Here is a 24,714-nt window from a genome sequence, read left to right on the forward strand (position 1 = left end):
TTAAAATGCAAGTTTAAAAGAACGCGGAAGAACTCACAGCAAAGCGGGTCAGGATGTAGGCGCCGGCGCCGGTGCCCATGCCGATGACTGTCTTCAGCCTGGGGGCAGAAGGGGGCCTGTGAGGGCTGGGGGGGTGGAGGGGCGCGGACAGTCCCCTCGGTGGCCCCGAGGACCCGACAGGCATCAGCTATAGGACTTCTCAGAAGACCTTGGCCCTGGAGAGGCTCGTCCTGGTTTCCTTCCTTCCCTCCCGGCCGCCGCCATGGGGCCCGGAGACTGACATTACGAGAAGCCCCATTAGCGCAGAGCCTTTCCGCTCCGGGGCCTTACTTGGGACCGTAAGGCTTGGGAGGAAAATAAAGCGGGAAGAACCCTGTGGCCTTGTCCTCACGGTCAAGGCCGGGTTAGAAGGAAACGAGAGCACGGGGAAGGGCCGGGGAGGGGCATCCGGTGGCGGTGGCAGTGGCGGCCTGCGGGGACTTACTCCCGCAAGGACAAAGGCTGAAGCGACGGGAGACAGGCCAGGGCGACGCCAGGCCACGGCGGGTCACGTTCGGGAAGCGTGGCCTGCAGCTCTCTTCCCTAATGGCTAAGCCCCGATCTAGACCTGAGTGTCCAGGCCCGAGATGGGCAACCGTGCGGCCAGCCGCGCGTCCCTGCTACAGCGGGAAGCTCAGCCTGCACTCTTACCCGAACTGCTGAAGGACTCCGGGCAGCATTTCGGCCAGCTGGTCCATGGAAGGGTACATGTACCTTGGGGCAGGAGATGGAGGCGCTGTCAGCACGGGCCGTGGAGTGGGGTATCCACACAGCCGGCCGGGCAGCAAACCTAACTCGGCCTGGGCCCCTGGGCACCCTTCCCCAGAGCGCCCCACGGCACCCGAGCGCCTGCCCCACTGGGCAGGGGCACGGCTCGCCCCCTCCTCATTCTCCTACTTTTTTTAAGTTAATACCACTTCTCAACTGCTTCCGAGGCTCCAAGCCCCCTGCGAAGCATTTTAAAAGCACCGTAAGTTCACCCCATCCTCACGACAGCGCTACGGGGTTGCCCCGATTTCCCCCAATGTGACGAGGATGAAGATGGCAGAGGTGAGAGGTGGTGTCTTGGCCCCACAAAGAGCAAGGACTTGAACCCAGGACTCAAGTGGCATCTCAGGATTCCAAGGCCCACATTCTCACTCACAGCCTTTTCTGCTGCCCTAAAGGAGGCCAGGAAGCAGGCATGCATTCCTGGCTATGGGGAATTCCCTCCCGTCACTTCCTCCTACCCAGGAGATACTCTAGCAGGGGCTTGGGATGCAGACTGGCACAGGCACCTCACCCAGTCTCCTGAATGCAGCAGGCCACCTGGCCCTCAGCAGGGAAAAGAGGGGGGCTCTTTGTTCCCTCCCCTCTGTGCCCTGGCCCCTCGCATCGGCGTGCCCATCTCCAACCCCCCAGGTCCTCCCAAGTCACTCCGCAGGCTGGCTTCTCCCAGTGCCTCCGACACCCCTGCTTCTGCCCAGAACAGCCCCTCCATGCCCCGCTCCCCAGTGTGTCCCTCTGAAACCAGGTTTCTCCTTCCAGGTTGCCCTGCAGCGCCCCTGCTTCCCTCCCCAGGGCTTCCCTCTGCCTCCTCTGAAGCAAGCACGGGCTCAGTTTCCAAGGACCTTCCAGAAGCCAGCGGCCGCTCCCAGGCAGGCACCACCCACCAGCCCCCACTCCAGAGCTCCTCCACGTTTGCTTTCCTGCCTCGCCAGCAGGAACTCAAAGAATTATCTTCCTCCAGGCCCTGCCTGTGAGCCCGAAGGCCACCCTTATTGATGCAGGTGCGGTAACCTTGTCCTCAGGGCAGAGGCCCTGGGAGGGGCTGCTGAGAAACCTCACCAGAGCAAGGGGTGATCGGCCAGAAAAGCCGCCCCTTTGTGACTGTTTGTTGGCCCTGGGTCTAGGATGTCATAAAAACAAGAAGGAGGTGGCAGGTGGGGGCTGGCGTTGCTTAGAAGGTGATCCCAAATTTAACCTCGGGGAGGGGGATCAGAACAGGCAGGAACTAGGTCCTTCAACAAAGTAGTCACTGATCACTCACTCGGGCCAGGCTGCCTGTGAGGATGGGGAGACCCTGGGAGCAGAGCAGACCCGGGCCGGCCAGGAGGGGCCTAATGAGTAAGCCCAGGGGCGACTATAACTCAGAACAGAGTCTACGAAGGTGACTCACAGACTGCTGGGGGTGGAGGACTGATCCAGGGAGACCCACTCTTGACTGAGTGGTCAAGGAGGGCTTTCTGGAAGAAGGGACATTAAGTGAAGAGTCTAGGAAATATATTCAAGTGAGAAAACCAGCATGTCCTAGAGAGGGCCAGAAAGAATGCACCTGGTATGACCACTGAACTGAGGGAGAGTGCCTAGGGGAGAAGAGAAATCAAGACATCTCGTCTTTCCAGGCTCTTTCTGAAATGGACACAGCTCAGTTTGGAGTCAACAGCCCCCCAACGCGAGATCCTGGGGATGCCACTCAATTTCAGGGGCATCTGTTTTCTCCCTGCCCCTTGGGGTTGGGTGCACAGCAAGGCAGCAACAGGATTCAATACACAGAGTCCCTCCAGGGCAGGAAATGGCCTCCAGAGATAAAGGGAGCCCAGCCAGGAGGGCCGCACACCTGCTTTGCTGCTTTGGCCCAGCGTGGAGGGAGCTTACGCTTAGAGGGTCTGGGCACAACACCCCCACCCCAGGAGCAGAAAGAGCTGGATTCTGTGTGGCCAGTGTCCCCACCAGCTGCACGGGGCAGCCACTTGGTGCACTTGGGGGTTCGGGGGACCGGGCTCTCTCTCTCGGTCTCAGGATCAATGGAAGGAAAGTTCCCAGGGATGGGACGCAGGACTCAGTATTTTAAGAACTCCCCAGGGCGAGCTCTGACCCGGCGTTCCATCTCAAGCAGTTCAGATTCAGAGATGGATTTGCTGACAAACCTCTCACTTGAAACCAGATGAACAGTTAACCGAGTCCCATTTTATTAATAATTTAGTTTTTGGACCGGACCCCATGGAGCTGGAGTCCCTCCCTTCTTCTCTGACAAAGGTTAATTATTAAAGGTCACTCCCAACACTACAAAGTAAAAAAGAGAGAAGGCCTATCTGTTTGTAAATGCTGAGAAGGCACTTCAGGGAGACTTTAAACCTGAGAACCTGCTTCTACCTGCGATAATCAGGACACCGGTGGGGGAGAGAGAGACAGAAGGAGGAAGTATCCCCGCAAGGTCTGCCTTCCTCCAAAACGTTTTGCCAACTGCCCGCCTCAATCAGACATCCTGACCTCAGACTCCCAAAAATCTCAGGTAGTGCAGACACCTAGAAGGCACAGAGGCTCCAAAGCGCGTGCGCGTCCTGCCGTGCACAGACAGAGTCAAGTCCCAGCTCCCCCACTTCCTGGCTGTGTGACCTTGAGAAGGTAGCAACCCCCTCCAGGCCTGTTTCTCCATCTGGAATTTGGGGCTAAGCACACAGAGCCGCTGTGAGGACTACGTGAAATGGCATACTAAGTTTGAAATGATCAGGCCCAGCCTACAGCAGGCGCGCCATAAAGACGATTTCCCTCCCTTTCTGGCGCTTCCCAGCTTTCTGGGTCTTTCTCCCAGCTGTTCAGTCTTGTAGGCACTGCCCGGCGTGACTGCCGACAAACAAGCCAGGTGTCACCTGCCCGGGCTCTGCGCCTCGTCCTTCTCCGGCCCAGCTCCCGCCTCTCACCCGCTGGGGAAGGACGCGGCACCATCCTGCTGGCCGGGGGCATCCACGTGGCAGACGGCAAAGTGCTGGCTGATCTCCTGCATGTCCTCGGAGTTGAAGAGAGGGTTGTAGCAGGTTTTGTCTGGAGAACAAGCAGGAGAGAAATGAAGAAGGTGAGGGGAGAGTAAATGAACTGCTCACGTGGCAAGGCGCACTGGTTTTGTTTCATTCCCAAAGAACTTCCAGGAAGGGGTGCATGTCACTCGTTTTCTTGTCCCACTTCCTCTGTTATAACAGGCAAGAAAAGATCAAGGAGTGGGGGACTGGGTACGGGATAGAGAGGGCCAGTGAACCCCACTGCACACGCTGGGGAATGGGCCTCAGGCCTCCTGTAGTTCACGAAGGGGGCTTCTGGGAAGAGGGCAGAGGGCTCCTGTCCCGGCTGCTGTGGCTTCCTTTGCTGTGAGGGCTGTGATGGGCCAGCAGGAACCAGGCCTGTGTGGGGCTCTTTCTCCCTGGGCTCCCTCACCCTCTATCTGGGGTACTGGCCAAAGCACGCACAGCTTTCAAACAAAGACACACATCATGGACAAGGTACGGGACCTGCCACTTCCTACGTGGCCTCAGGTGAGTCTCCTGAGAGCCGAAGGCCCAAGGCCAGGGCAGGTTATCCACCCCACCACCGCCCGGGCCTGCCGGCGCACAGCTGGACGGCAGTATCCAGCCTTCCTGTTGGATGTGGGCATAAGACTGGGTCTTGGCCAACAGCACGTGATGCTCACAAAGCTCGCGGGCTCTGTTATTACAGCAGTCTGTGACCGGCACTAACGAACAACGAGCTCTCTAAAATGGGGGCGTAAGAGCACCATATGCAATTCCATTTTTTGTCTGTATCTAACAAAACAGATGATGCAAAATCAAAGTACCTAGCATGGTTCTTGGTACCTAATGGATACAAAGAAGAAGTGAGAAAAAAGAAAGGGAAAATGAATATGAAAAGTGTTTTTCAGTGACTGACATCATCCCTGCTAAAAAAAAATGTAATTCAGGCAACCTACTGATAAAAAATCAAGCAGGCAACCAGGTTACAACACTTGAGTTCACAAAGATTCCTGGGCCAAGAAGGTCTCTAAGTGCCTCCTGAGTCACCGCAGAGCTTCACCTCTGTTCTGTGCAAACTTTAACATTAAGTAGATCATATTCCATTCCTGTCTCTGAAAAACGGGAACCCGCATTGATCAGGCTTCCTGATAACCTTAAGAACGTTCACAGCAACATCATTCACAACAGCCAAAAAGTGGAAACAATCTGAATGTTCATCAACTGACAAATGGATAAATAAAATGAGGCGTGTGCATACAGTGGAATATTACTCAGCCCCAAGAAGGAATGAAGTTCTGATTCATGCTATAGCATGGATGAACCTTGCGATAGTTGGGTTCATGAGTCAACTTGGCCAGGTGATGGTGTCCAGTTGTCCGGTCAAGCAAGCTCTGGCCTGATCATTACTAGAAGGACATTTCGTGGCTGGTTAATAAGCCAGTTGATTGTATCTACGGCTGATTACATCTACAATCAGTAACTAAGGGGAGTGTCTTCCCCAGTGAGAGAATCCCACCAGCTGTAAGGGAGGTGATGACTTCAGCAGTCAGGAGAGAGCTCTTCTCTCCAGTTCAGCCAGCCAGCCTCTCCTGCAGAATTCATCAAAGACCTTCATCAGAGTTTCACTTGTGCATTTGTACTCGTGTATCCCCACCATTATGTGAGACAGCTTAATAAATCTCATATTTATAGAGATCTCCTGTTGGATCTGTTTCCCTAGAGAGCCCTGATGAATACAAACATTGAAAGCATTAGGTTAAGCGAAAAAAGCCAGACAAAAGGCCAAATATAGTATGATCCCACTTATATAAAGGTTCAGCATAGGCAAATCCATAAAAGCAGAAAGTAGATTATTGGTTGCCAGGGACTGAGGGTGGAGGTGGTGAATTGGGAGTGATGGATAAAGAAGATGGGATTTCTTTTTCGAATAATGAAAATGTTCCAAAATCAATGGCAGCGATGGTTGTACAACTCTGTGACTATACTAACAATCACTGAATTATACACTTCAATTAAAAAAGAAATCACTGTCAGACAGACAGACAGCAGCACAGGGCTCACAGGCAATAGCAGGCCTCACGCCTGCTATTGGAGACCATGCATTCTGGTCTCCAGCTAGAGACAGGGATTCTTCCAGAAGAACCACTCCAGGGGGTGCCAGAGGAAAGAAGCAGCCAGGCCCTACCCCGTGGCCCCCATGCCCTGTGCCCTCCGCGGCCCCGGACTCACGGTTCATGCCGATGTCATGGTATGTGAGGATGACGGGCCGGTTCCCCTTCGGGGTCCCACACAGGGTGACGTGGATGGAGCCGTGCAAGGTCTCGATGTCCTGCTCCTGGGAAGGAAGAGCGGACAGGAGGGCTTGTCAGGCGGGCTGCGCCGTGGCTGTGCGGCCGCACTGCCCACTGGTGAGGAAGCGCGAGTACACCCTGGGCTCAGGGTCACATCTCCCTGGTCGGGGAAAGCACCCCAGGGACAAGGGAGGGGGAGGACGCTCAGCCAGGCTGAGTCCTGGCTCAGATGAAGCCCTGAACTCGGGGAGGCACCGGCCCCAGGGGCACTCTCGACAAGTAACTAGTTTCCTCCTTCTGGAAAGCAGAGTCAGCTTCCCTGAGCATCTGCTCCCATATCTCACCTGGTTTAAAGCTCCCTAAAATTCATACCCCAGTTCCAAGAAGAGCTCCCAGATTCCACGGGGAACCCAGTTACTCCCACCCTCAGTCCAAGTAGGTCTGCTGATCAAGTTAAGCCAATTAGTGTTGCCCCCCTTCCAGCTACAGGGACTGGTTTGGGAAAAGTTAGCTAGTAGGAAGTGGATTAGACTTCACCTAGCCAAACTGGGATGGCTAGATTTGCATGCAGCCATCTTGTTACCATGAGGCAAGGGTCTGTCTGAAAATACAACCAGCCCAGAGATGGAAAAGAGAGAAAGCAAGTCTTGTTGACGCAAACACCACCCAAGACTGTCAGTTATGTGGGCCAACAAATGTCCACTTAAACCATTTTGAGTTGACCTGCTCTGGCCAGTGAATCCTAGCGGATGCCAGATCCACCCTCCCTCGTGCCCTCGCCCCTAAGAGGATCACATCCCTCTTGTCCTCTCTTGGTATGCCCGTCTGTCCCCGTGGGAATGAGGTACCAGTGTGTCGGCTGGAAGAAATCACCCAGTGTCCCCCACCCTTCTCCAAAGACAGCCACGGAGGAACCCAGAGCACGGGGCGCCCTGGGTCTCTCCCCGCCCCGGGGCTCGCCGGGGGCCTCCTCCGCAGGACTGGGAGCCACACACCCCCACCTGCCCAAGCCCCCACACAGTCAGAGCCAGGTCTCAGGAGATCAGGGGGACGCGGGAGAACCCAACAGCCTGCCCGGACGTTCTCCCACTTGCTCCGGCAGAGTCTGAAGGTCCCCTTTCAGGGATGCAGGTGACGCGAGTCATGGCGGTGAGCCTCGTCCCTGCCTGGGTTCCGCAGCAAGGTTGCGCCTACACCTCGCCCGGCGGCCGCTCGGGGGAAGCACCGTCCACAGGCTGCAGATGAGGTGGAGACGGGACCTGCCCCAGGTCACAGCTGGAAGGGTGGGGCAGGACTGAAATTAGAGACAGTCCCTGCCCGAAGCCTGGGCTCTCTAACTTCTCTGTCCTACATTCTGTGGTGGGTGTCCCCTGAAGAAAGGGATAAGGGAGCATGGACTCTGTAACACGCACTCCCCTCAAAGGGGAATGCAACGCATCTAGTTTCCCACATTTATTCAAGAGACAGAAGATCACTTTTTTCTCCCCAGCATCTCCAAAGGACTATAAATCCACAAACACATCCTGAGGCATAGTGGCTTACAGTATAGAGAAACATCGCCTCCTCCCGTCACCCTACAGCGTGCATCTGGCCCAGACGGCACGTGTGCAGGTCCTGTCTGCAGGTGTGTCAGCTTAGGACAGACCCTGACACAACGTCACTTCTCAGGGAGACCCTCACCACCACCTGCGGCACCCTGACACGGCTCCCTGGCTCTCTTCTCCGTGGGGCTTACCACAATTGCAAATGCTTATTTAATTACTGCCCCTTTCCAGGTCCTGTCCCCTAAGCTCACACTCAGGACCACTGACCAAAGCCAGGAGGAGTGTGTCTAAGACAAGAAGGGGAAATAGGAATGCTCCAAACACACACCTTTGTCCTCTTTAGTCCCAAAGGAACATTCTGTCCTTCCGTCCCCGTGGGGACAAATTTGCCACTTCTCAGAGGGAAAAGCTGGCTCGGCTATGGACAGAGGAACTTGCAGATTTACACAGTGCACTGCCCGCAAGCTGGGACGTGGTGAGCACAGCACCCACCACCATGCAGTCTTCAATCATTTCCTCCCTTTGCTGTCAGTCCTGGCTTGTGAGCTTCATAAACTAAAGCAGGCGACGTTGGCTGCCCTCCAGAACATCTGTTCTTCTCCTCTTTTATACAATACAAGTTCAATTTTGTACCAACCAACAATGCGCCTTGTAAAACCGTCCCCTCCCAGACTCCCTGCATCCAGAGATGGTTGGCGGGACGCTGAGATGTCAGCAAAACTTGCTGAGGCTTCCAGCATAATTTTTTTTTTTAAGACACAGATTTGGCCTTTTGATTTTTCCCATTCTCTCTTCTACCTGCTTCCCACGTAGAACACAGATGAGACGCCTGGGGCTTCAGCAGCCATCATGTGAGCCTGAGGACAGCTTGGGACGGTAGAGCTGGAAGCTGGCAGGCGTCTGGGACTGGGGGACATTCAGAGCCAGCTGTCCTAGGACTTCTAGGTCAGTGAGAAGGACAAACATTTACTTGTTTAAGGAACTGTTGACTGACGGGAGTCCTAGTGATACGCCCATCACATGACCTTGCCCAAGTTACAAGCCCTTCTGAGAATTCTTGCCCTAGAGGATGCCTGTGAACAGAGGTCAGCATCAGCCCACTGGCTCCAGGGAGCTGCTCCCAAGACCAGGTCTGCAAACGGCAGCGTTTGCTTCCCTTCAGTTGTTAGGTCAACCACACTGGAGCTGACAACCATCAAACCACAAGGGCCAGCCCTGATGCTTAAACCAGCGAGTCGGATGATCCAGGGGCCTCTGGGGACCAGCAGCTGCTGCCCTTCTAATCCTCTCCTTCCAGCAGGCCCGGGAGGCTAACCGCGCTGGGCTGGAAGAGAACGATTCTCTCCCCCAGGCACTCGGGCAGGGGCCAGCAGGGCCACCCCTCCCCACAGTCTAGCACCCTCTGGGGTCAAGGCATAGCCAGAGGTGGGGGAAACGCAAGGAGAGGCAAAGGAAGGCTGATGTGGGCGAGTCAGACGCCTGCTGAGACAGGAAAGTCAAATAACGGGAAAAGTGAGGCTCAAGATAAAAGTCCAGGGGCTCTCCCTCCACCACCTTTTTCTAAAATAGCACAGGCACATGCACACACACACACACACACACACACACTGTTTATCTCCAGTCTTGGGGGCATGAGGGGTAGGGAGGACGGGGCCAATGGTCCTGGGGTGCTTCCCATCAAGCCAGGGCAGCATCAAGTGGGAGGAAGCCCGGCTGAGGGTGTGGGGGGCACAGCAGTTCCCCGCGAGGTGCCAGCATTCACTGAGCAAGTACTGTGCGGCCAGGTGTGGCCAGGTGAGGCCAGGTGTGGCCAGGGCTCTCTTCCCAGCCTTGCAAAGGGACAGCGCGTCTCTGAGGCTGCCACGGGTTTGTCCAAGGGCACCCTGCTGTAGCTAGGAGGGTTCGGAGTCAAAGACCCAAAAGAGCATTCAAAGAAGCACGTCCACTCGCAAAAAAAAAAAAAAAAAAGAATTCGAAGGAAAGTTGTCCTAGGATTGGGGAGAAGAGGAAGCGTGGGTGGCGGCCATGCACCAAGCTGGTGCAGGCACAAGGAAGCCTGCTTGTGGAGTTGACGCTGAGTTTATTTAGTGTTCCCAGAGGGCCAGTGATACTCCTTTTTTTTTTTTCACAGATTAGAGAGCTAAGCCCCGGGAGGTCCATACAAAGAGCCGAGGACACATGGCCAGCAAACGACACAGCTGCGCCAGGGCCGGGTTCTGCCAGCTGCAGTCTCTCGGCAGCACCCAGGCCCGAGCGCGCGCCCTGGCTGAGGCTGAGGGGCCGAGGGACGGAGCTCGGAGCCCAGGAGCCGAGTGGGGGTGGGCGGGCGCATCCCTCCCGCTCCAGCTACTGTGAAATCCACCAGGACAGTAGCCCAGGTTCTATTTTCCAAAGCCTCATTTTGTGCTGAGCCAAATAAGTGTTTCTGCCATCTGTCACGGGGTTTCCTCTAAGTCCCATGGGCTATGCTGGGGAGGGTGGGAGGTGGACAGGGTGGGTTGCGGACTTCCAAGCCTCTGACTCCTGCCCACTTCCAGTCAGGGGGCTCAAAACAAGAAGCAACTGTGCAGAACGAAATAAATTAGTGAAAGGTCACTGTTTCCATTTTTCCCCATGAATGGATCTGCTTCCAAGAGCAGGAAAGGAGATCAGCCCCAGGGAGAGAAATTAGAGTCTGACATCTCCCAGGCCAGCCCAGTTCCCTAGGCTGGGAATCCAGACCTCAAGAGACCCTGCCCGCCTGCCCCTCCAGCCAGAGGGAACATCAGCTCCCTTCCCATAGAGCTGGCCAGCATGCAAACAGATCCCCATGGCAACTAAACCACACAGAACCAGCTGAATAGCTAAAGATCCAGGTGAAGGTGCCACAAACAGCAAATCCAACAGGAGAGGGTAGATCCTAGCAACTGGGCCTGTGAGTTAGGAGTGAATTAGAAGCACTGAGGCTTTGCTACCTATCCCGACACTGTGTGATGCTCTGTAGACACCTTCAAAGGTCTCTGGGCTTCAGACCTTCCCCATATAAAGTGAGGATGGTAATAGCACCTCCCAGCAGGGACTCGTCTCAGCCAAGTCCCGGTGAGCTCAAGGGACATCAGCTTTTCTGACTTCCACAGTTACTAGATTTCTAGGACTCTCGCTAGAACCCCTTGGCAAACTCCTTAACATCTCCAAGTTTTGTTATCGATCAATGGTAACACCACCCACCTGGGCAAGGAAGCCCTGAGACCACGGGTGGGCGTTCAGAGACTCACCCTTCCCTCCCCTTCTCTCGGTGGCCTTCCACAGTCTTTCCTTTCCCAGGCTTCGGCCTCTCCACCTGGAGCAGAACGGGTAGGGCTGGATCTTCTCAAAGGCATCTGCCAGCTTTGAGAGTCTTGGACTCTAAAATCCCAGCCAAAGAAAATAAGCTGGAACCCAAAATATACCCCCCTCCCCAAATCTGCAAACACAACGACTAGTCCTGATGCAGACTGCAGAGCCAGTTCAAACCAAGCTTGTCCCCCGGCAGCCACAGCACCTTGGGCCGGCAGCCCCACTGGGCCCAGATAAGAGGGCTCGGTGCAGGGCCTCCCATCTGCTGGCAGAACCTCACCCACCTGGGCACCCCGCAGTGTGCCCTGAGACATCGCCCAGGCCCCCACAAACACCCCCCAAGACGATGTCAGTTAGGGCAATATATGATGCAATGCCCTCTGCTCTGGCAGCTGGGCCGTCCCCCGAGACAGGCCACCCAACTGCCCAGCCACAGGTTCCTCCATGGCTTCTCCCTGCTGCGTGATGGGCTACACTGTGCATTCTGATCCACACCAAAAAAATTTAAAAAAAGGAAGAAAAGAAAAGGGCTTAAATTCTTGACCACTTTGGGAAAGGAAGGGAGGGTCTGCCGGAATTAGTCAAAATGCTGAAGTACCAAATATTTTGCAACAAATAACACTGTAGGGGATATACTGGAGCTCTCTGCAGTGGTTTTGTAATATTTTTTCAACTGTCCTGTAAGACTGAGGTTATTTCGAAATAAAAAGTTTAAGAAAAATCTAAAAATCAACTAAGAAAGAACACCGGCTGCTTTCGGGGACGCACAGAGAGGCAGCGCTGGCCCTCCAGGCTCTGGCCTGACAGAGGGCCCTTTGCAATGAGCAGAGGAGGAACCCAGCACGGGCGTGACAGAAGCGTCCATGCCCTCAGGAGCACACTGACCCTAGTCTTATGTCAGCTCTGCCTCAAGGGGCTTAAATCAGGGCCCACTGAGGTCCCGTCAGATTCTCTACATCTGCACAGACAGGGCAGCGGTGACCTGCAGTCTCCCTCATGGGCCCTGGGTTGGCATTTCCAGCGGAGCCTCTGCGTTACGAGGTATGGCCCGGGACAGACAGCCGAGTTCCCGCAGCCCGCTCACTCTGCCCTCAGGAAGGCCTCGGGCTCCCCATCTGTAAAGGGGGGCTAGCGGTGCAGGCTGCCATCCATGAAATCCCAGGGGGCTCAGCAGACCTCGGTGGAGTCCCCGCAGGCAGGTCACTCTCCTGACATCCTGAGGCCCGGCTGGCTGGACCCCTGGGTCGGCACCACCGCTGTCCTCCTGGGCCCTCGTCACTCTCCTCTCCGCCCCTTCAGCAGGACCCCCAGGCCAGCGGACCTCCGAGGCTGTGAAGCACAACCCACACCCTCGGTTTGGCGACGGGAAAATCTGGGGTAACCCTGGTAAAAACCACAAGTCAACCAGATCGAAGGCAGCGAATCCAGATTTGACCTGCAGCGCCAGGACTCTGTGGTGATAACCTTGTCAATATGTCATTCGCCTCGCCGCTGCAGTTCATGCATTGTGATTCATTGGCAAGATCGACCCGATTCCCAGCCCACGGGAATCAATTATCTCTGCCCTTGGAAGGCTCAGCATCCAGGCCAGAGGCCGAATCCAAGTGACAAAGTTTGCTAGTCTAAGTGATGCCCACACTGCTAAACCAGCCTCGTCGCCAGCACATTTCCTATGCGCTGAGACCTTACTAAGTATTTTACATGTGTTCATTCACTTCACCTGTGCAACAACCGCCCAGCAGGGTCTCGAGCAGGCAAAAACAGTCAGTGACTTACCCCGCAGCACAGAGCTCCAGATTCAAACTCAGGCCAGGCCCCAAACGGGGCTTTACGGAGCCAGCTTTCCCCCCTGCCTCCCACATCCGCCTTCCCAGACAGACGAGGGCAAAAGCAGAGATCACCAATTCCTAAGACTCCCAGTTCTAACCAGCAGTCTGTAGCTTCCACTCCGGCTGTCTGCTTCTCTCCTGCACAGCTCCTCTCGGGATCGCCACCTCTTGCCGGGAATATGGCTAGTCTCCTGGTGTGTCTGCCTTTCCTCTCTGCCTCCCTCTGCCTTCCATTCTCTGCTCAGCAGCCTGAGCCTCAGACTTGAATAAATATGACTTGCAAGCTACCATGAGGACACAAGAGGGACGGGTCACCTTCACAGGGAACAGATCCACTTCGAGGTTTTCCAGAATCAATCACCAAGTTTTTTAACATCCACAGAAGAGTTGGTAGACAGGCTGCTTTCTCTGTGGCCCCTGACCTGAGACATGGCATATCCCTGCCCTGCCCTCGTCCTCTCTCCGCTGCCCCATAAACAGGACTGGAGCAACTCTCCCCATGTCAGAGGAGGAAACTGAGGCTGACGGGAGGTGAAGTGCCTTGCCCTGGGGCTGCAGCTCTTTCTGGCTCTCGAATCCGCCTCTGGGTGTCCCTGACCCCGAGACAGGAAGGACAACACTGCACGCCGCAGGGACTCACGACCACAAGCCCCCCAGATGCTTCCTCGGGGTGGGGGGCTCCATACACGGGGGACAGTGGCATTTCAGCAACAGAGAAATTAGGTGACTGGGCTCCTACCAAGCAGCGACAGCCCTGCCCGGCCTGCCCAGTCCTATGATCATCTGCCCCTGGGGCTGTGACATTCTGCTTTGCTCACCAGCAGAGCCCGCTGACAACTGCGGCCGCAGATGCCCAGCTGGCTGCCCCTGAGAGCTGCACTTGGCCCGCGGGCCTCTCTGCCTGTCCTCAAGAAGGTGAAAATTATTCGAATCAGATCCCGCTCTCTTTCTGTCCCTCGGTTTCCCCGGCTGTAAAATCAGAGGCTGGACATGATAATCCTGGGATCCCTCTAGGATCCACTCGTCTCCAACTCTCCCAGAGCACATGCCATACCCCAGGCCAGGTGTCTTGGGAGACCCAGAGCTGGTCAGTGCTGAGCTCCTGCCCAGCGGAGGGAGCAGCGGAGGCCTGAGCATGGGACACCACCATGAGGACACAGGTCTCCTTCCCAGCAGACACAACTGCTCCCATGCCAGGGCTACCCCCATGGCCTCGTTTCCCTATTCGAATGAGGGTCGCGATCCTCCCACTATCGTGGCCAGCACTGACCCTACCCCACACGGCTGTCAGGCTGAGCGGAGGCTGCCCTGCGGCGGGAAGGTGACCCCAGGGCTGGGAGGGGTGCGGAAGCTGGAGCATGTCTGCCCGGTGCCCAGAGTGGACGAACTGCATGTTCGGGACAAATCAGTGCCGCACCCCAGGGTGCCATGTCCTCAGAGAAGAGCAGGGGGTCAGACAGAAATCAAGGAAACCTGTGTGTCTGGGATACCAGAACCTCTGCCTGCATGCCACACAGGTGTCCCAGCTGCGCAGGTGTCCCAGTTGCACGGGTGTATGGCTGGGGGACCTGTGTGGCTGGGGGTCCTGTGCAGCTGGGACACCTGTGCGGCTGGGACACCTGCGCGGCTGGGACACCTGTGCGGCTGGGACACCTGCACAGCTGGGACACCTGTGCAGCTGGGACACCTGTGCAGTTAGGACACCTGTGTGGCTGGGACACCTGTGTGGCATGCAGGCAGAGGTTCTGGTGAGCAAATCTCAGCTTGTCACTGGCCTGCCCATATGGGTGCCACCTCTGCTCAGTGGAGACCACAGGCCCCCCTGTGCTCGTGCTTCTTGCCCCACCCCAGGGCCTGGCCACCCAAATTGGGAACAATGAGCCTGGGACTTCCGGTTCTTGAGGTTTTGACCCAAGCCTCGTGTTTTCACACCGGCCCGGCTGAGAGAGGCCAGCCCATTCCCCTGCTGCGAGCCTGCTCTTGGACAAAGCCCTGGACAGAGCCCCACCCCCACCCCCACCCCCCACCCCCGAGCAGGGATGGACACACTCAGGGCCTGAGCCAGCACACTGCAGAGCAACCTGGTTTCACTTTCCGGGGCAGCTGCCAAGAGCACCAAGCCTTTAGTTATGCCGCTCCCTCCCCTCCCCGGGTCCCAGGGCAGACCCAGCCCGACCCTTCCCAGCCAGCTCACACCCTCAGCCCTGCCCTGCTCCTTCCCAAGGGCGCTGCTTCTCTGTCCTCTTTTCACAGGGAGCAACACAACCGGAGCTAGCTGAGGCTGCTTCCTCCGCCCCTCCCCCAGGCTGCGTGTGAAAAACAATCTGCTTAAAACCATTGGAAAGATGGAGAGAGGGATGATAGGGCGTGGAAAGGGCAGGGGGCACCACAGCCTCTACTTGCCTGAACATCAAACTCTTGAAGGAGTCCGGTGATGGTCTGTGGATAGAAAAGAGACTTGGTCAGTTTCCTCTGGCAGACGGATGTCGCTAGAACTCCCAGGGCTTCTCCAAACCCTGAGTCTAGATCCACTCTCCACCCACCGTGGGCCCTGCCTAATTCCTCACAAAGAGAGAATTTCCTTTTCATCTCAAAGGATAATAGTCCAGCGGAAAAGCAGATACCTTATCTGGATTCCATTCTGATTATAGTGAAAAAAAGATCTGAAGGTCTGAGGTGACCACAAATTTAAGTGGTACAGGACTGTAATTGCCTATTAACTGGTCTCCCTGTCTCCAATCCATATGTTACACTTTTAAAACTCAAACCTGACCGTATCCTTTTGTTTCTTACATTTTTTTCCATGGCTGCACATCATCTGAATTGAAATCCAATCTCTCATTCTTAATACTGTCGGTCTCTCTCTCTCTCTCTGTGTGTCTCTCAACATTTGAAAGACCCTGAACTTTTTGCAGATGTTCAGGCTGACAGGGCTGCACCCAATTTCAGGTCTCTGCACATGCTGTTTCCTCTGCAATAAACAGCCATCCCCTTCCTTCTTCACGTGCTGATTCCACCCAGGTCAGCCTGGCCATTATTTCTTCTTGGGTGTATTACCATATATCTCACAGCAGCACCCTCTGACCCCCAGTTCCTCTTCTAGTCTTTATTCAAATACTTAGCCCATGAATATATAATCATTTATCTGTCTAACTTTACTGTAACTGTAGGGGGCAGGTATAATTCTCATTTTATAAATGAGGACAGTAAAGTCCAAAGACATGCTCAGAAGGCACCGAGCTAGTGACACATGAGTCTCTACTCTCCAATAACGAAGTGAGAAGGGGTGAGCTCTCCATCACTGAAGGTATTCAGGCAGAGACAGGGCCTATTAGGGATATAGTCATAACAATCATCAAGGTCACATCTGCAGACTTCTGAATGCCTTCTCCAGACCTGTCACTTTACACACATTCCCTTGGGTCCATTTGACATCCCCGGGAAGTGGGTGCTGTCATTCCTATTTTCCCACAGCCTCCCAGCTCAGTGCTTTCAGTGTCACCTGCTCTTCTTCAGGACTTCAGACCCAGTTATGGCCATCTCTACACCCTGCAAGGCATGCCTCCCTTCCCCTTGCTGTTCCTGCACATGGGTGGAGAAGGAGAGCCAAGACCTCTATGCATTTCCCTCAGCCCAGCCGTTCTGAATTTCCCAAAGCCCATCTTTCACCAGGGCTAGCAGAGACAGGACAGGTCCCGGAATGAAAGGAAAAGGTTCCTTGTCCCGTGTGAAGTGGTGAAAGTGTGGCCCAGAAGAGGAGCTCGGCGTCCCGTTCAACCAGGATTTCCAAGAGTGCTGCCACGTGTTTTCCTCTCGGCCCAGAGGTGGAGTGCAGATGCACTTAGAAACTAAGTGTGTTTCCTAAATTCTGCAAAGGGCCAGAGAGTATATATTTTAGGCTTTGCCCACCAACCATAAGGTCTCTGTTGCAATAGCTCTTCTTGACTAATGTGGTGTGAAAGCAGCCTTAGATGATATGTAGATGATTGGGCTAGCTGTGCTGCAATGAAATTTTATTTATAAAACCAGTTTGCTGACCCTCCTGTACATGATGCATGCTACGAATCCATTTCCTCTTTACTCTGGCTCTGTTACCCAGCTCCGCCCACCAGGAAGCCGGCAGGACAAAGTGCCAGGGGTGCGGCAGGCGGAGCAGAGCCCTGCACAGCAGCAGGGCTGGAAGACTGACATAAAAGACGCCTTCCTGCTTCTGGGGGATAAACAGCTTCACACCCCCTGGGCTAGGGTTAAGGACTGAGGGAGTCTGGGAAAGTCTGGTGGAGGCAAAGGTGCTGACAATGAATGTGTGTGTGTGAAGCCATTCTGTATACCCTCAGCCTTTAAATCATAAGCAAGTGTGCAGTGGCGATCAGGATGGAGGACAGCAAGCCTAACTAGAAACACGTGTGGACAATGAGGGTGACAGTGAGGGATGGTGAGACGTGAAGAGACGACAGCCTAATGCTGGGAGCGTAATTCACAGCAAGGAACTGCATCCTGGAAAGTGGCTAAAATGGGAAATTTTATGTGTCTTGGATATATTATCACAAAGAAAATTTTTTAAAAATAGTTGTAACAATTAAGAGTGAAACTTAAGGTAAACTACTGACCATTTAAAAATATAATTACCACACTACTGTTTCATCAGTTGTGCACTAATGCAAAGTGTTACTAACAGGGAGAACTGTGTGCGTGAGGAATGGTATATGGGGATTTTGGAATTCATTCATTATTTTTCTATAAACCTACAGTTGCTCTAAAAAATAAATTGATAAATGTTTATAAAACTACTTTGCTAAGTCACCCTAAGGAAGCGGAAGAAATACACTTCCTTCTAAGCCATGAAAGGAAGGGGACTCTCCACTTAGAGACAGACTTCCCTGTGACCTGGACTCGATCTCTTAGGAAAATAAAATAGTTGAAGGATCCCGTGAGGTGCATGAAATATATAAAGTCTGCATTGAAGAACATACTTTCCCTCTGACCAGTGATTCGACTTCTGAGAATTTACCCTAGAGCCACACCAGCACATGGATGAAATGGTGAACATGGAAGGTACGAGTGTAAAAATATACTGTAGGACGATCATGCCAGCAAAAGATTGGAAAGAAACCGAGTGTCCATATGCTGGGCACTAGCTAAATAAACTTGTTGGAAAACGATGCAGCTAGAAAGAGAAAAGAGAAGCCCTCTAAGAACTGATGATGGGAAGACCTTTAAAACACATTGGTAAGTGAACAAAGTAAGGGATAGTATACTTGTTCATTCGGCTGTTAAAAGGGGGGAATTAGAATATATTGATATGTCTGCATATTACTGTGTGTGTGTGCATTTAAAGACTGCGTAACAGAGCCAGAGTAAACAGGAAATGGATTTGTAGTGTGCATCGTGTACAGCAGGGTCAGCAAACTGGTTTTATAAATAAAATTTCATCGCAGCACAGCCAGCCCGATCATCTACATATCATCTAAGGCTGATTTCACAGCACATTAGTCAAGAAGAGCTATTGCAACAGAGACCTTATGGTGGGCAAAGCCTAAAATATATACTCTCTGGCCCTTTGCAGAATTTGTGTGCCCACCACCAGGGCAGAGCCACGAGCAAGCTTTCTGCAGACCCGAGACCTGGCCTGGAATCCTGGCTCTGCCATGGATCCAAACAAACGTGGGCACTTCCCTTCTCAGCTGAAACTCGGTTTTCCTATCTGTGAAATGGGGATTCAGATAGTGCCTCACACATTTGTAATGAAGAGTTCATGAAGCAAAGACCTAAAACAGAGTGGCCGCCACATGCAGAGCCACAGAGAAGCTCAATTAAAGTTCCAGCCGATGGACGACAGGTGAGCACAACGGGGTCTGGGCCACACTGTTCAGGTGAACAAAGAAGGAAGTTCCGATGTGGCCCGCCAGGTGCCTGGCCCTCGAAAACATCGTGCAAGTGAGAGAAGCCAGACACGGATACACAGACGGCCACATGTCATGTGACTCCACTCCTGTGGCATGTCCGGCGTGGGTAGATCCACGAGGACAGAGGGCGGAGTGGGGGTGGCCAGAGACGGGGCAGGGGTGGAGGCGGGAGTGCCTGCGTGACGGGCCTGGGGCCTCTGGGGATGCCGGGCGTGCCCTGGAGCTGGTGGACATGACGGCTACCTGGGTGCCACCAAGGTGTGCCCACCAACATGGCTGATTTTACGTTGTGCGAATTTCACCTACATTTTTTTAAAAAGTCCACCCAAGTCAGGTAGCCTGGGGTTGAATCCGGGCCCTGCACTTGGTGACTGTGACAGAGGACAAGCTGAGCTCCCTGAGACCCAGCTCCCACTTCTGTCCAGTGGAGACAATCACAGCACCTAGTGCTGACTCTGACCGCACAGTCTCATCACGCAGACCCGTGAGGTGGGGTCAGCCCACAGCCAGCCCGTGGCTCCTGCTCAGTGCATGCTAATTTTTTAAAATGCATATAATTAGCCTCAGAGAGCTGTATCATGAAGGCAGTTATGCAGCCTAGTGTGAAGTGCATTGTGAACATGCCTCAAAAATGCAAAGACCTCTGTGCAAACGTAAAGCCTTGTTCACATCGGAGCAGGGAGCCAGCAAAGGACCCTGCAGCTCAGGCCCCAGGGAGGGACTTTTGTGGACAGGAGAAGTTTGACCAAAAGGATAATCATGACAATTAACAACAGAATTCCTCATTGCACAGCATGCTCTGTCAGGGCTGTAACTGCCCCCAGTGGACTAAGCCACCCCGTCAAGTCTCAGAGAACCATTTCACAGGTGGGGACCTGGACCGGGAGAGGCTGAGTGAGCTGCCCATGGACACAAAGCTGCAAAGTGTCACAGCCTGGATTTGAACCCAGAACTTTTGGCCTCAGATTATGTGGTCTTAGCCCCTCAGCTACAGGGTGCGGAGATGCTGTGCGCAGCTGGACTCCAGCCTGCACGTCCTAGAACTACACAACGTCAGGTGGGAGGGGCTCGGGGCCTCTGGTCTGACGCCCCCATTTTACAAATGAGAGCTCGGAGGTGTGCCAGCGGCTGGGATCCCTCAGCATATTAGAGGCCAAACTGGGGCTCGAAATGGTACCTCCTGCCCCTCTGCATTTCTGGCTGGGGAGACTTGCTGGGAACAAGGAGGCGGTTTGTGTGAGTACACATACATGCGTGTGTGCTCATGTATGGGTGTGCACGTACAGTGTGGTGGGGCAGCTGCGAGCGTCTCCACTTACCTCCCCTTTCTCCACCAAGGGCTTCACCTCAGCGAGGTCCACGTCCTGCAGCTCTCGGGACATTTCCTGCGGTCACCTGCCTGGGAGGAGACAGAGGTCAGAGGTCAGCACTACCTGCTGGGATATGTTTCCCAAAGGAAGGGCATCGACGGCCCAGGAATGGGACAGGCGAAAGGTTGGCCTTACTCCCGCCTTGGCAGCTCGTTCCTCGCAAGCAGGGCAGTACAAGGTGACGAGGCCATCACACCTGTGCCCCTGATCGCTCCTCGCTACTAACCCTGATGCCCCCTCCTCTACGGCATGCTCAGGGGAGAGGCCAGGCAGGAAAACCTCCAACCCAGGGGTTTGGTGGGTGGGGAGCTCAGGAGGATTTTGAAAAGGAACTCCAAGGCAAAGACTTCACGAGGACACACGGGGGTCCTCCCGGGCCTAAGACAGGCAGCTGCAGAAAGGCGAGGAGACGGGTCGGCCAGCCAGACAGGGCTGGTGCTCAAGACGAGCGTGGGCTGTGGGCACCCTTCCCCCGCCCCCCTCCCACCACTCCCTTGGGGCACGAGCTTGCAGGCAGCGCCCTGGCGTCAGCTGAGCCTGCTCTGACAGCTTCAGCTGGAGGCTGGAGGGTTAGGCTCTTACTCTTTCAGATCAACAGTCAGATTTGAAGAAGTAAATCCCCACCCACACCTGGGCTGAGGCCCAGTAAACCCAGGGTGAGGGCTGGGCGCTGGGGGTCCGTGCAGAAGCAAACCTGGGGTGGAGAAAATGGCAAGAAGGGGGAGCCGAGGTGCCCGACAGCCCCGAGCCCAGTCCCGGCGGCAGAGCTCCTACAGTGGGAACTCAAGGAGAAGCAGCTTCACCAAGGACCCCATGCTGCCATTTTCCAGCGTGGGAGCCCGGCGGCCCTGAGCTGCCCAAGCCCCAGGTTAACGGCCAAGGAGAGGGAGGACAGGCCTCGGAAGCCCAGGGCTCGGCCCGGGACCCAGCTCCCCGTGCCCACCCGACCCTGTGAAGCGCTTCCATGGTGCCGGGCAGCATGGAGCTGGGGCTCCCCCCAAGCCGCGGGAGTTCACAGGCTGGTGCCACCCTCCGCCCTGCGCTCCTGCCTGGGTCCCACACTAGCAGTAAAAGCCCATGAGAACGCATTTATGCAGACTTTGGAGCCTCTACTCTGGAACATTCCGAAAACAAAGTCCGTCTTATATTTGTGAGCATTCCTGGGCAGGGGCCAGCCTGGAGGCAGGAGGCATGAGAAGCGGAGGTCTGTGGGTCTTGCTGATTCAGCACACTTGTGGTCCCGAGACCCTGGCCGTGGGACACCTCGCCTACGCAGCCCAGGGAGCCTTCCAGAAACCCAGGGCAGCGCCACCCATCATGCTGGGGGTGGAGGGACATCACACTTCACAGGGTCTCCTTTGCACACTCAGCTCAGCAAAGCTGCTGGAGGCGGGTCACCACGACCCCACTGTGCCCCCCGGGCTGGTCACCTTGGATCCCACCTGTCACCCCCACAAGGCAGGCAGGTTTCCTGTCTCGTTCACGTCTCCACCTCTCCTCCTAACATTACCGCAGATGCCACAACTCATGTAGCTGAATAAACAGGCTTTTATTTAGATTCGTTTTTTCAATAAACCACAAGAGCATAATCATGCCCTAAAGACAATCCCGGATCTATAGAGACTCAGAGGCTTGCTGCCATTCCATCGAGATGGTCAGTTCTCTTCTGCTTCCAGACAGGTGACCACAGAGCATGTGACTGCTCCCATCGGCCTGCCTGTACTTCCTCTGAGCAGAGGAGACAACAGTTTCGGCCTTAACTGGCTTCCTAAACAGTGAACTCAAACCTCTTATGCTCCTGCTGAAATCTCTTCATCCACATCGTCTTTTCCTTTCGTGCTACTTAGCTTCCCCACCCAGGGGTGGCGTGGGTTAAAAGATGGCGAGTAGTCCATAAACGTCGAGTACTGGAGAATCGGGGCTTCGGGGGGGTGGGAGGGGCCCCTTCTCACACCCCAGCGGCCACAGGGGAGCCCAGAGGTAACGCTGCCCAGCACCAGGACAGTGTTGCCTGAGCCAGGGGCGATTCTGTCTCCCAGGTGCATCTGGAAGGGCCTGGGGATGCTTTCGATTGTCCCTCGGGGAGGGGGTGCGCCTGGCTGCTAAACATCCCATGACGGGCAGGACAGTCAGTCCCCACTACGCAACCAGTCCGCAGAAAGGTGGAGAGAGCGAGGTCGTCTACACCAGGAAGCATCCCTGAACTGCCCTGGACTCTGGGGTCTGCAGGGAGATTGGCAAGGCCGAGGCGCTATGGAGGGAGGGTCTGGGGGCATGGGGGACAGGGCGATGCAGCCCTAGGCGGCCTGCCAGGGCCGAGGCTGCGACGCGCGAGGCAGCCCCTCTGCAGCTCCAGCCGTCAGCCCGGGCCCAGTACCCGGCCAGCCTGTGCAGGACGGGGGACAGCTGCGGGGCGCACCCCAGCTCTGCCAACCTGGGGCACTCGAGGACCACCTGTACCCTGTTCCTGTCACCTCAGCCAGAGAACATTCCAATGCTTGTTTTTCTTTCTTTATAAAAGCTATTTGTCCAAGGGGAATCTTACAGCGCTCAATATATAAAACCAGATTTAAAAAATTCAAAGCTGGTATGTGTTGGATGAAGTGAGAGCAAAGGGCCTGCTTCCCAGTCTGAGCCCATCAGCCCCTCGGACGCCCCCTCCCGGCAACGGCTCTCCACCCGCGGCCCCGAGCTCTGCCCTTGAAGCTCTGAGCTCCAGGAAACGCGGCCAGATGCCAGCGGCTGATCGGGACTTTTCCTTCTGTGCCGGGCTCTTACGTCCCCAACGCTGAGCCAAGTACAAAAGCAACCCCAGGGTGGGCCACAGTGGCTCAGCAAGCAAGAATGCTCGCCTGCTATGCCAGAGGACCCGGGTTCGATTCCCGGTGCCTGCCCATGTAAAAAAATAAAAAGAAAAAAGCAACCCCAGCAGCCGTGCCACGAGGACCTGCTTCATGGCAGAGCTGGACTGCGGTAGTGCCACCCCACAGCACCCACTACCTACTGGGCCAGGCCCCCCAGCTCAACGTGCTGAGTCAGGATTGTCAGGTCTGTCTCTTCGTCCAGGGCCAGCGGTGTCTCCGTCCCTTCATATCTCTAGGGCAGAGGCTCTTAACCTATTGACATTTGGGGCCAGATAACGTTTTATGGTTGGACTGTCCTATGCATTGTAGAGGGGCTTAGCAGCACCCCTGGATCCTGCCCATGGAAGCCAACAGCAGCCCGCCAGCTGTGAAACCAAAATGTGTCCTGACATGGCCAAACATCCCGGGGCAGGGACAAAGGTGTCCTCGTCAACCACGCTCCAGGGCAGTTCCTAGTATGAAACCAGGATCCAGAGAATGCCTGTTAGATACGATTCTTATTAACCTAGAGCATGCAGGCGTGCACACACACACACACTCAGTCTACAAAGGAGGAAGCTACAGCCCCAGGAGGTCACAGACACTCAGAGGGCGTGCCACTGTGGTCACTGTCCTACTTCTTGTCACACCCTTCCTCCTAAAGATTTTTTTATGGGATTCAGACTCACAATCCCAAGACTCATTTAAGGAGGCTGGTCCAACAGGAAGTGCTGCCTATGGGGGTCTGGCTGTCAGCCGGGAGGAAGTGTGTGTCCCCACTGGCATCCCCACCACAGACAGCAGCCCAGGCCCACCCCTGGGGCAGTGGCTCCCTCCAGCCCACCCAGCTGGGTGGCCCAGCGCCTCCCCGGGCTTGGGGCCCGGCACCGGAGCTGCCTCTCTCCTGCCTTGTGGAAAGTGCCGGTTCTGGAATATCAGAACCAAAATTGGCCAAAAAGAGAACTTTATAGATGAACTTTTTCGCCAGCCATGCGGGGTGAAATCCAGGCATCTGGCCCACTAGCCCACCCACTGCCCTGAGTCTGGCTTGCTCTTCACAAAGGACACAGGAAGCCCCTCCAGCCAGGGCACCGGGGCCAGGCTGGGTCTCCTTCTCCTGCAAAAGTCCTGCTCGGTGCCGAAAACAGCTCCAGAGCCCATCACTGGCTCCGAACTGGTTGTATGGGCACTTCTGCCTTTCCCACCACCCTCCCCAGGAGGGGTTCGGAGAAACGAGAGGTATTCAGGAGCTGGGGGGAGCACCAGAGGGCCAGCAGACCTGGGATCCACCATTGTTAGCTCTGAGGTCCTGAACAAGATAGCTAACCTCTCAGCCTTGGTTTGCCCAACTGTTAAATGGGCGTGATAACTCCTGGTCCCAGAGAGGAGCAGAGCAGCTTCAATCCAACAACAGCCCAGAGAATCCGGCAAATATTTGCTGCTTAATGAGTCAAGCGCTTTCCTGTCTTGTTGCCTCAGAGATGAGGGGACCCCGCGAGGGTGCAGTTTGTGTTTCACACTCCTGACCCGGTGTGCTCCCCACAGCAGGTGTTTCCGTCTCTCATACCCAGGGCCCCACTGGCCCCTCGTTAGCGACCTCAGTCAGTGACAGAGGCCCTGCAGCGGCCGGGCAAATCCCTCTCAGGTTCAACTGATCCCCCGTCACTTAAGAACTGCCAACCAGTGGGGGGGTGGGGGGGACACACAGAGCCTGCGGTTCTCGAAAAGCCTGGGCCTGGGCCGAGCAGCAAGGAGCACTGGCTTTGGAGTCCAGCGAGTGGAAGCCCTGCCACTTTTTTGCTGTGTGTGATGG

General features: G+C 55.2%; 1 protein-coding gene across 2 annotated transcripts in view; it reads right to left on the reverse strand.

Annotated features, from left to right (window-relative positions):
- NDRG1 (N-myc downstream regulated 1) overlaps nt 1-24,714 on the reverse strand; it is a 48,296-nt gene that overhangs the window by 16,552 nt on the left and 7,030 nt on the right. The window contains exons 2-7 of one of the 2 annotated variants that reach the window (XM_077167735.1): nt 20,008-20,087; nt 15,186-15,221; nt 6,033-6,138; nt 3,723-3,843; nt 691-753; nt 38-98 (exon numbers count right to left, since the gene is read on the reverse strand). In XM_077167735.1, the coding sequence (XP_077023850.1) occupies nt 38-98; nt 691-753; nt 3,723-3,843; nt 6,033-6,138; nt 15,186-15,221; nt 20,008-20,070 (450 nt within the window). In that variant the 5' untranslated portion in view covers nt 20,071-20,087. Of the gene's footprint in view, nt 1-37; nt 99-690; nt 754-3,722; nt 3,844-6,032; nt 6,139-15,185; nt 15,222-20,007; nt 20,530-24,714 lie in introns of those variants that run through there. The other variant, XM_077167736.1, reaches the window with a different exon arrangement.

This window comes from Tamandua tetradactyla, chromosome 6 (assembly GCF_023851605.1).
Source record: "Tamandua tetradactyla isolate mTamTet1 chromosome 6, mTamTet1.pri, whole genome shotgun sequence".
Lineage (NCBI taxonomy): Eukaryota > Metazoa > Chordata > Mammalia > Pilosa > Myrmecophagidae > Tamandua > Tamandua tetradactyla.